The 12,069-nt window shown below is 46.5% G+C and overlaps 1 protein-coding gene across 10 annotated transcripts in view; it reads left to right on the plus strand.

Moving 5' to 3' along the window:
* Nucleotides 1–3,249, plus strand: part of MAPK6 (mitogen-activated protein kinase 6) — a 98,069-nt gene extending 94,820 nt beyond the window's left edge. For all 10 annotated transcript variants that reach the window (XM_068958901.1, XM_068958900.1, XM_068958898.1 and 7 more), the window contains 2 exons: nucleotides 45–246; nucleotides 868–3,249. In XM_068958901.1, coding sequence (XP_068815002.1) covers nucleotides 45–246; nucleotides 868–1,966 — 1,301 coding nt within the window. In that variant the 3' untranslated portion in view covers nucleotides 1,967–3,249. The remainder of the gene's footprint in view (nucleotides 1–44; nucleotides 247–867) is intronic.
* The last annotated feature ends 8,820 nt before the right edge of the window (nucleotides 3,250–12,069 follow it).

A 12,069-nucleotide genomic window follows, 5' to 3' on the forward strand; every position in this document is an offset into this window, starting at 1 on the left:
CTCCATGATCTCTTACTTAGTTGTAACTTGCTTTTTCTCTGCAGCACTGGACTTTCTGGAGCAAATTTTGACATTTAGTCCCATGGATCGATTGACAGCAGAAGAAGCTTTGTCCCATCCTTACATGAGCATTTATTCCTTTCCGACGGATGAGCCTATTTCAAATCATCCTTTTCACATTGAAGATGAGGTTGATGATATTCTGCTGATGGATGAAAGTCACAGCCATATTTATAATTGGGAAAGGTAAGTTTATTGCGTACTGTGACACACAGTGCGACTCAGTTGTGTATTTGAAGTCATTGTTGCTTCATGGGCATCACTTCCATTTCTATTTGTTTCTTTTCAAGTCAGCCTGGGAACAAACTTTTCCTCCATAGTCAGTGCATTGTCATTGGCTTAATAGTTCTGTTAGACTGACCTGGATATGCTGATGCATTACTTGGACTTGAGCCTGAAATTTAATCTCTCCACTATTTTTTCCCCCAAATATTTTTCTTAAAGGTAAATTTAAAGTGTAGAGAATCTTAAGTATGGATTGTTCTTTTCCATCACTTAGTGCGTATAATGGTAAAGAGAATTACAGAGTTCATATTTAGAGTCAGTTAAGCATGGTTTAAGAGCAGCTCTGTAAATGGAGTGAGCTATCATATGTAATTCTGGATTTAAATCCTTCAGATGTGCATATAAGGTTTGCTTTATTCCAGATTAAGTTAAAAACCTGAAAGAGGCATCTGATTCGGTTGAGGAAAACTTGACGTATATTGAATTGTCAGTATTCTCTGAGGGTATTTTTCATCCTAACTGTCTGGTTTGGGAGCTAGAAGACTGTTTTTAGTCACTAACACTTAGGAAATTGTTTTACAGATACCACGAAAGTCAGTTTTCAGACCATGACTGGCCTATTCATAACAACTATGAAGCTGATGAAGTTCAGCGTGATCCAAGGGCTCTTTCTGATGTTACTGATGAGGAAGAAGTGCAAGTAGATCCTCGCAAATATTTGGATGGAGATCGTGAAAAGTATCTGGAGGATCCTGCTTTTGATACCCACTTCTCTACTGAGCCTTGCTGGCAGTATTCAGATCATCATGAAAACAAGTATTGTGATCTGGAATGTAGTCACACTTGTAATTACAAAATGAGGTCATCTTCATACCTAGATAATTTAGTTTGGCGAGACAGTGAAGTTAACCATTACTATGAGCCCAAGCTTATTATAGATCTTTCGAACTGGAAGGAACAGAGCAAAGAAAAGTCTGACAAGAAAGGCAAGTCTAAATGTGAAAAGAATGGATTGGTGAAAGCTCAGATAGCACTTGAGGAAGCATCACAGCAGCTTGTTGAAAAAGAAAGGGAGAAGAATCAAGGATTTGACTTTGATTCGTTTATAGCAGAAACCATTCAGCTTAGTTTACAACATGAGTCTACTGATATTGATAAATTAAATGACTTGAATAGCTCAGTGTCTCAACTAGAGTTGAAAGGATTAATATCAAAGTCGGTGAGCAGAGAGAAGCAGGAGAAAGGAATGGCTAATTTGGCACAGTTAGAAGCTCTGTACCAAACTTCTTGGGATAGTCAGTTTGTAAGTGGCGGGGAAGAGTGCTTCCTCATAGACCAGTTTTGTTGTGAAGTAAGGAAAGATGAACAAGTTGAAAAAGAAAATACTTACACCAGTTATTTGGACAAATTTTTTAGTAAGAAAGAAGATGCTGAAATGCTAGAACCTGAGCCAGTAGAAGAGGGGAAGCCTGGGGAGAAGGAAAGAGAAGAGAGCTTTCTCAGTAACAGTGGAGAGCTGCTCTTCAACAAGCAGCTGGAGGCTATAGGTATTCCTCAGTTTCACAGCCCTGTTGGTTCGCCCCTGAAGTCAATACAGGCCACGTTAACGCCTTCTGCTATGAAATCATCTCCCCAAATTCCCCACAAAACATACAGCAGCATTCTGAAACATCTAAATTAAAACACTCAGCAGACATTTCTTTTATATTCATGAGGTGTGTTTGTCTTTTTTTATTACTAGTGTAAGTAATTTTTTTACTTGAATCAGATGGTGTAATTTTGGTATGGATTTCATTAGCTTTCTGTTTACCATTGTTTTTACAATCCAGAATTACTTTCTATACATAAGTTAGTTTTGTTTTTAAACTGGCATGTCGTTTGCACACAAAATTAAAGAATAGAGCAAAATAATGCAAAATGCAGGAGGTAACAAAAAATGCACTAAACCAAGTTAAAAAAAAAAAAAAAACCATTCTCTCAGAAAAACAGTGTCCATGTTTTGCAGAAAAAGAATCTTGCCTTGAAATTTACACAGTGAGACTGTACATAATTGCATGAAAATATCTATTTTTCCCAAAACATTTTTTCATTCATGTGTATTTTAGAGTTTTTCATACTGTACACATTTCTTAGACACATGATACCAGCAGCAACTGAAATGAATGCAGAATTTGGTACGCATGTGTTATCTACCTCAAGGTAACAGCAGTATGTGGCAAAACATTAACCACCCATAGTGCTTCTCATTATGCACTTCTATTTAGCCAGCATTATTGTAGTAGCTATTCTTATTGAAAAATCATTCAATATTTATAAATGTTCTGGTATGCATTCTTTATAGTGAAGTGTTAATATGCAGCACTTTTATTTATTTTAGCAAATAAGTATATTTCTGTAATTATAGAAAGTCAACTTAATTTTTGAGTTACTTTTCAGATAAAAAGTTTGTTTAGCACTATGGTTTATTGCCTACATAGCTGAAATATATATTAACATCGGCTTATTCTGAGGCTATCCAATGCATCTTTTTTGTTTTGTTTTTCATTTCAAGTAAAGCACTCACTGTGTATAGGAATTTGTAATTGGAGGTGCTTGATCTCTACAAAAGAAATTAGGAATTGCTTTATTATAAAATGCTCCTAGAAGTCTTAATTGTGTTCATTTTTAAAAATTTTTGTAATGTTAGTTGTGTGCATGGAAATAATTAAGGTACAACATTACTGTAGGTTCAAGTTCTATATGGTGAGACATTTTGTTTTTACTGTATGTTTTTACTGAATGATTCCTGTCCCACTCCCTACCTCCCTCAAAAGCAAGCATGAATAAAATTAGGTTAAATATAGCATGTAGCATCTCAGTCTTTTGAAAATTTGTTCTACCTTCTGATTTTTTGAAATACTGGATGTATCATTGGCTCCCCTGTTTAAAACAAAAGACAAATAAAAACATGGCCAGCAAACGTGACTGTTGTTCTTGATGCTTTGTATAATGAGAAATAAACAGCTGCCGCAGTAATGCAGCCGTCCGTATTACGGAGGCAGGCCTGCTCGCCTGGAGCCGGTAGCTCGGCAGTACTCGCGGAAGCGTGAGCGGGTGTGGTGTGGCCTGCCCTCGACCTGCCTGGCGCTGGGCACGCAGAGCCCTGGCCCTAGCTCCCGAAGCACGCGTCCGTCCGTCCCGGGTCGACGGCTGCAGCCTGCACCTAACCAAGTCTTGGGTGATGGTGTATCTGTGAAAGCGTAAGTATGTGGTAGCATCTCTAACGATGTCTGTCGAAAAAGGCAATGGAATTCCTGGATTTAAGTGAGCATTACTGTTTCATCAGCTGTTTAGACAGAATATCACCCCAGTGGAAAACGGCTGAAAGAACATGTGAGCCCTGTCGTGTCGCTGGCAACCTGGAGTGAAGGTAAACGTACAGGTCCGTCAGCCGAGAAAATGACTGGAGCGCTTTCCTGAGGCGATTCCCGAAGTAGGACCAGGTAACTGCTGTTGGATGTTTTGAAGCGCGCAGACCGCGTTTCTGTTTCGGCAAGCCTTAGGAGTAGCAGCACGTGTTCCTTTTCCAGTTCCTCGTGTTGAAACCATTCCTGCCGGAGCTCATTAGCCATACAATAAAGCTGCATCTTTTGGCAAACTCCCACTACTTTTTCCATGGCAGTGCTGTAGTTCTTCCACCTTTTTCCACCCCTACTCCTCTGGCAGGTAGCAGAGCCTACAGCTCTCTTAAAAGGGGGAGCTGCAACTTAAGACATGGCAGAAAATGGACACTTTGGGAGACAGGGCACAGTGTATCTTCTTGGATACATTAGGAAACTGTTTAGAAAGCCACATCATTTCCTGAGTATGGAGCTGTGGGGGGGAGGAAACGTGTTTGTCCTTTCTCCTAGGGGGAGGGACTGTTCAGAAGTGGTGTGATAGTCAGGTTTTTCTGAGATTGGATGAAAGCAGTGGGTGGGGAGCACTTGGAAACTAGAAACAAAATTCAGCCTAAGGACACACTTTGCGCAAATGAAGCGTGTGTGTGTTTCATTTTTTTTTTTTTCCTTACAAAAAAGAAAATAATGTCTAAGAAGCTTGTGATTGTCAAATGCAAATCAGCTGTCAAACCTAAATCCAGTGCTGTACTTCACTGCCCTTGACAGCTCGCTGTGCTGGGAGAAACGCAGTGGGGATGCTTCTGGCTTCTTGGGGTGAAAACAGTGCTCTCAAAGAGGCTGCCTTCCCTGATAGTTGGAGGGTACGGCTCGTCCGTCTTGCTTATTACGTAGAAGTAATCCCCTTTGAGGAGGTGATTAAAGAAAGTGGAATCGCTTCATAAGGATCATGCCAGCTTAAATCTATGGCTAGAAAATGAAGATAATCAGAACATGGAGTTTGGTTCTTCCCAGGCAAGATACAGAAGCTTTGTTTTGGGAGAACGCGGGGAAAGCGTAGGGTTGCCAGGAGGGCTCCCGGGAGCAGAAGGCTGTTCTTGCCCTGGGCTCCTCCGCCGTGCCCAGCCCTGGAGCAGAAGGTACGACAGCTCTATGAGCGCTTCTTCAGCTGCGGCCTGGCAGCTGAGCTGCCTGAAAACAAATTATGGAAGAGGCTTAAAGTATAAGCCAGATAAAGGCACCACTGTTCAATGCCAAGGTGCTTGCCAACTAAAATGAACACCCTTACTTAACAACAGCATAAGAAATGAGGATACGAACCAAATTTTAAAAATACCTCTTCTTCTCCTAAGTGGTGTTGGGTTAGAAGGCAGCATTTTAAAGTAGATCCAACTTGAGCTAGAAGAGATGCTGTTCACCCTTATTTGATAGGCCAGGACAGAGCGTGTAAAACGCACTGTCATCAGATGAGATCTAATAATTGCAGCCTGGCACAAAGAGGAACAGTTTGTTCGGAGCAGCAGTTCTCGGTCGTGATCAGTTAACTTTCTCCCAGTTGTACTAGATTTCAATTAGGTAAGATTTACTATTTATGATCTCATATATTGACGTAAGATTTTCTTTGCGCTGCTGCTGGTGGTAGGACGGCAGCGGGAGCAGCGCATCTCTGCCAGCCTCGGCGAGGAGCGCGGCTGGTGCCAGAGCCGCCGGGGAGGGAGGCGGGCGGCAGCTCCGCGCTCCCTACCGCTGCTTCCCCTCCGCCCTCCACGCCCTCCCTAGGCAGGGGAAAATTAGTTGGACGTGTCTACGTATGCAGCAATGAGACCTCTGCTTACAGCTGCATTTGTATCCTCAAATGCATGCTTTTAACCTTGTTTTTACCTTCTTTTCCTGTTTGCCTTGCTATTGTGGTTCGGTTTGCTGTGCTGCAGCAGTTCTTAGAGCTTCGCCTGCTACAAAAATTGAAAGTCCTGCTAAATTCGCACTTTAATCTGGCTTATCGCCTGGAGGCATTATTTTAAGGACGGGTTTTTACCGCCTTTTTTTCACAAGGTGTGTTTGGGGGAGGGGGGACGGGGTTTACCTGGCTTCCTGCTTGCGGTGTTTTTCTTCTGTGCGGCACTGATGCTGGTCTGCAGCGCTGTGGGCTCTTTGTTGCTGCTCCTGTCTTTCACGCTCTGTGAGGATCGGAGCTAGCAAGTTTTTCCAAATGTGGAGTTTTTGTAGTTGCTAGGCCGCAGGCATGAATACTGCGAAATTCAGGGAGGTTTTTAGTGAGGCTCCTGAGGAACCCAGTGGCACGCTGTTGTACAGATCATTTTGGGGTGCAAGTACAGGGGAAAAGATCCCTGAACTGAATCTGTTCTCACAAACCTTTTCCCCTGCATTTATGACCCTGTTGCTGTCCTGTTGCTGAGAGTTGGAAGTGCTTGTCCACCTTTCGGTTAGGTTTTGCACATAATTAAATAATGGACCGGCCATGGAAGAAAGGCACAGCAGTCCTGAGCCAGCTTGTTCTTTACTCCTCGCATTATTTTTGTGCTTACATCATCTTGCGAATTCTTGTCTGCTCTTCTACCACGGTTTGCGTCAGACTTCAGCTGAACAATCCATGAAGTAACTCTGTGGTGTATTTAGTAACAAGCTCTGTAATCAAGGTCACCGTCTATACCCAGAACGCTTATGCTTTCATTCAAGTGTTTCTATATTTAATGGTTATCTATTTTACTCTGAGTGTTATTTGAGGACTCCTTAAAATATTGACTGTTGAAAAGCCCCATGGCTTCCTCCTTTTGCCTGGGAATTGGTATTACTGATGATAAAAATCTGCATGCACCAAACAGTATTTGGGGGGGTAGCGCCTGCGGACGTGGGGATAACCGGGTACCGCCACGTTCTGAAAACAGTTTTGCCGATAGCTGGCGGTAGCTGTTGCATAGTATAATCGTCTTTCCTCTGGAAGTCGTCTCTCGCGTCCTGCCTGCGAAGCAGGCCTTCTCCGGTGACCGCTGATAATAGCATTCCTCTTGTAATCTGTGTGCTGTTCTACCGCAGCCAAAATTACTTTTAACCTTTATGTCACCTAGCTAGAATGTTACAGCTGTTATGAAATAAGAAAATATGTTTTTTGCAGCTGAGTGCAGGACAATGAACCTCCGACTTGTCCGGGTCAGAGCCAGCAATACTTTTGCCTTGCACAACCCATTTACACTCCCTGAATTTGTTTCCCCTTTTGCTAAATTAGTTATTCACCTGTGATACAGATACTGTCAGGCATTGGTGGATGTGTTGCTCCAGAAACGTTTGAAGAAGCAAGTGTTACTCGTGGTGTGTTCGGGGAGGATTACAGACATTTTTATCATTTTTTCTGTGTGATAATGAATTCATTCTTACCCCCGAGCTGAGTGCAGTATGGCTCCATCTCTGACTGTAGCCTCTCTCCCTGCGACAGAAGGGTTAACAGATTTATCAGAAACCAGCTGGAATGAAGGTCCTTTGCATAAGGCACAGCTACATGGAAAGAGACATGCAGAAGGACCTCTCCTCCTGCACACCTCGCTTATTTGGGTAAAGCTACCCTTACTGCTAATCTGCTCTGTACTGCTGTTTCTGTAGTAAGGAATCATTACTAGATTGCTGATTGTTTTTTTCAGTTATTGGTTTTATTTCATAATTGTCCAAATTTGCTATTCTTCTAGATTATTTGTGCCTTCAATTACAAGTTTGATTTTTGAAAGTTTTTTATATCATCTGGTTTAGGGTTAGTATGTTCTTCCAGTGATCATTTGTGCCTGGGTACAGTCCAAGACGTGTAGGTTGTGTCCTGTCTTCTTGGGTGAAGATTATGGGACAATCTCAGAACACATATGAGGTCTAACCAAATACAAACTTTTCTTTATGTTGGAATTTTGCCATGTTGCTCAAGACATACCCCAAGGCTCCGGTGCTGTAAAAGGTGGGGGATTCTTTGCTACGCTAATCCCAGCATGACTGCTGCAAGAAACACAGAAATCCAGTCATTTAGCAGCACCATCTTGCTGATAAAGGTGTCTGTACCGCACAAGTGCAGTCATGTTGGAGCTTCTGTTTTACAAGATGGTTGATCTTAATCCACTTACAGACACGCTTTTAGTCTGCAGCCTTGGAAAGACTTTACGTGTCGATGTTCTGCAACCAGACTCTGGTAATAAAATGTTGTTTTCTCATTCAGTATTATTGGGGATGCAATTCCAGGTGGATTAGAACTTAAATGTGCAGTGTCAGTAGCTGTTTGAAGACAGCACTTCCCTTCAATGTCTTTCTTGAATTTTATCGTTTTTAATTGTTTAAAGCCATAGAACTGAATGACAGATTTATTATGACTTCTGTGTTTCTGTTTGGATATAGATTTAAATAGTGCAGTTCTTGAAATAGCTAGATAACTAGCAGGGACATTTTTAAAACCTATGATTAAGAAAGCAGATGGGTTTGTATTTTATTTTGTGTCATGTCTGCCTTTTTTGAGACTTTTTTTTTTTTTGCTAACACTACAAAGTCTTTTTTTTATCAAATTCAGCATTGATTCACATTTAAAGATTAAGTTACTAAATAATCCTTTGGACATTTATGCATGATATTTTACTGATTTTTTCCATGATGTTTTTTTTCCCTTGTTTTACGGAGGTTACACGTTACCAATACTGTTTTGCCCAAGCTGGAACGGGTTGTTGAGCGTAACCTTCTTCACCACGTGCGGCCCTGCCTGCCGGTGACGCCGGGACTGGAACGGACGCCACAGCGAGCTGTTTCGCCGCTGTCGCTCGGTCGTGGGAGAGACTAGATAAAAGCCAAAGACCGGAAATACCATTGCTTTGTGCCCCAGAGGAGCTCAGTGCACAACTGCGCGTCTTGCCCAACGCCGCGCGGGTGAGGCGGCAGCGGGGCCGCGCGCGGTGCCGCCGGCAGCCCTCGCACCTCCGGGAACTGGAAGTCCACCTTTTGCTCTGCCGCGGTGAGAAGCAGCCAGCGACGATGTCTACTGAGCGCTGGAGCGAGGAGAGTCCTCCTTTGCCGAGCAGGAAGCCTTGTGTGTGCGTAACCGCGCATCCCAGCGCAGTTATGAATCCACTGATGGGAGACCCTGTTGCTGTTGACTCCGCTCTCTGCACAACCTCGAGTATGAAACAGGTTTCCAGAAGAGACAAGGTACAAAACCTTATCGTGATCAGCTTAAGGGCCCGTAGGAGAGAGAAGAGCCGAGTCACCTGGGGCAGGAGGAGTCTGACTGAACCCTGACACCCCGGTGGCGGAGCAGCAAGCTGGCCTGCAACCAGGAGGCTCACGTTTTGCAGCCTAACGCTGAAAATCCACCACTAGCTTAGGCGAACATGCAGGAACGCGGCCGTACATGCTGTACGGTTCCTACTTTGATAGTTAATCAGTACCTTGCATAATTCCTCTTGTCCTGATAATTACAGGAGCAATAAAGTAGATTTGTGGCTGCTTCAGCCAACTTGCAGGAAAGTATCGACGGCACCGAGCGGGCTGGGGACTGCGCGGCTCCCCAGGGAGCCGGTGCTGGGCGGGCGGGCAGCGAGGTGCGGGGCGGCTGTGGGGCGCAGAGGCCAGCGGCAGGGACCACGCCAGGGCCAGGCAGAGCCCGCGCGCTGCCACGAGCCTGGCCGGGTCCTCGGTCAAACGCTGGCACAGCCAGAGGAGGAGATTTCCACCCGGGCTGCCAGGAGTTACAGCGTGCATTGGCATGGGCAGAAGGAAAAATATGATGCGAAATCGGAAGGTTAAAATAACCGTGGTGAAAACAGGATGTTGGAAACTTCATAACAGAGAAGCAATTCAGGGTCATCTGAAAACGGGCGACTCAGGAGCGGGGAGGCTGTCAAACATGCACTTTTGTCATGTGCATGTGCGTGTTTTGGGGGAAAAACACTCAGTTTTCTCCAACGTTTATGGGCCCACAACAAAGCGCCGGGGCAGAGGGCTGCAGCTCTTCTTGCTGCGCTCTGAAATGTTGCAGCCCCCAAAACGCGACTTAGCGCGGGTATTCCCGCAGATGTGCTCGCGCCCCTTCCTCAGCGCCTGCCTGCTCTCGCGTGCAGCCGACGAAGGCTGAGGGCGCGTGGCAGAACGGGGCACGTTCGGGAGAGGGAGGGCAGAGCCGTGCCTCGCACCCGGGGCCAAAGCCTCCCTCTGCAAGACGAGCGCGTCGCTAAAGCAAACGTGAACTCATGTTTAACCCCATAGTGCATGAGTTCATTGAGCCACAGCAAAACTCACGCTGAAACCTCTGAGGCTAAAAGAAACTGGTTTATTTTTTAAGACAAAATAGACATTACTTTGTAGGAACTCCTGGTTTCCATAGGTGAAAACTGCTATCCACTTGCTTCCACCATCAAATTTAATCCGCTGTGTCCCCTGCAAAGCAGTAGCGCTTTGCAATGAAATGCAGAATCAGATGGATGCAAAGCAGTGCCTTGGTGAGAGCTACGTCGTCAGGGCCAACGAGCTCGCCGGAGATAACGCAGAGCAATTCTTTTGCGGTTGCCTGATCTTCACATTCTGGATTAAAACCATCTGGGCGTTGCGCTATAGCTTTGCAACCCGTCAGGCAGAGGCACGCGGGCTCAGGGCACGCCGGCTCCCCGGCTCCGCCTGGCAGCGCGCAGCTGCTGCCGCAACGAAGCGCTGCTTCGCTGAGTTTTCCTGCTGTGCATGCCAGCTACTTTTCTGATCAGCGTTCTGCCTAATTTGGGTTCTTGGGAGGCCTATGTTACTAGTATTTCCTATAGGCTCGGTTTCTCTTACGCCGTGCTCAGTGAAGCAGCTTTGCCCTCCAGGTCCATAAAACTATCCAAGTGGTTCACAGATGTTGACTACATCACTTGACTTTTATGATAGGCAAGAAATAATATAAGGTGATGTGATACTTAAAGATGAAATAATTAGCTGGCGTGAGCAGCCTGATGCTCCAGGAGCTCAGGTCGGTGACGGCCCGATCCTCCCCTGCCATGGGGAGGGTGCCCAGCCTTTCACACTCAGCCCCAGCACACGTTTTTCCTAGGAGAAATGAGAAGGTATATGTATATATGTGTGTGTATATATATATATATCTTTTAAGCTTAAGTTCTTCATTGTTGCAGGGTTTGACATGAATGTTGGCATCTATTTTAGGAGCTGCGGGTGCCGCTCAGATCAGCGGGAGGCAGGGGCAGAGCCTCTGGTCTCTGGGGCTGCTCTGCGCCCGTGGCCGGCTGCCGTGGACGTGGCCGTGTGCGGCGGCGGGGGCGGCGTGAGCCCCCCACGGGGCAGGGGAGGGACGGGGGCGCTCCTGCGGCCAGCTATAAACCAGCTGGAGCTAACGTTCGCTTCAAACATTTGGCTCGCAAATCTCTCCAGGCACCGCTTTAATCCAATTTACAACGTCTGGCTCGGTGAAGTATGGCAAGAATTTGCCGAAGACACCCGAGCGCCGTGGCGAAGCGGCGGGCGAAGGGCTGGGCAAGCGGCGGCAGCGGGCCCAGCCGGCGGGGAGGAAGGAAGCACGTTGTCCTGCGCCCCAGAGCTGCGCGGGGCCGGCGCCGGTGGCGTGACGGGTTGGATGGGGAGGTGGGTTGCCCCTGGCTGCCGGAGACGGGGCAGAACCGCAGCCCAGCCGCTCGAACCGCAGCGTGTGGGCCCAAGGGAGAGGGCGGCGGGACGCGCGCCCGCAGGAGCCGGGCGCCGCGGGAGGCGGCACGGCCACGGCGCTGTCTGCCCAGGCCGTACCGCTGTCTGCACACAGCCGCTGCTCTGTGCCTTCTGCTCGGCGGAGGGTTGCCAGCCTGCAGTGAGTCGTGGCCTTGCTTTCAGAAACAGCGTGGGGAATAATAAAATAGGAGCCGCTAAGATTTGGCCCAGACGGAGCGGAGGGGAGGGAAGATCAGTGAAGCCCTACTGTAACTAAAGCGCTGACGTTTGCCATCTCAGAGTTCACGACTTCGGCCAACAGAGAGGTCCTCGGGGTGGCATCGTCCCTGCAAGGGCTTCGCGGTAGGCGCTTCCTCTTGGTCTCCGTTTTCAAAGTTTCTAACGCCAGGAAAGTGAGGGGTGGGGGCATCAGGACCCCGGGGCTGCACACGGACGTGGACGAGCCCTGTAACGAAGCAGGTTGCTCTGGCACGCAACAGGAAGCAAATCTTTCCATGAGCGTGGCGCAGCAGCAACGTCTGGCCCTAAGGCCATCTTCTGCAGTCACGTGGCCGTAAATCCCAAGCAGTTTAACCGCCTGCTGTGCAGTTACATATGTAGTTTATGACCACTGCCACCAGCTTTCCTCCTTTCCCTGCAGGGAGGGCTTGGGGAATAATTAATTCATCAGAAAATATTGCCGTACCAATGACCCAGTAAGTCAGCCTCTATATTGCTAAATAAT

This window comes from Struthio camelus, chromosome 12, assembly GCF_040807025.1.
Source record: "Struthio camelus isolate bStrCam1 chromosome 12, bStrCam1.hap1, whole genome shotgun sequence".
NCBI lineage: Eukaryota > Metazoa > Chordata > Aves > Struthioniformes > Struthionidae > Struthio > Struthio camelus.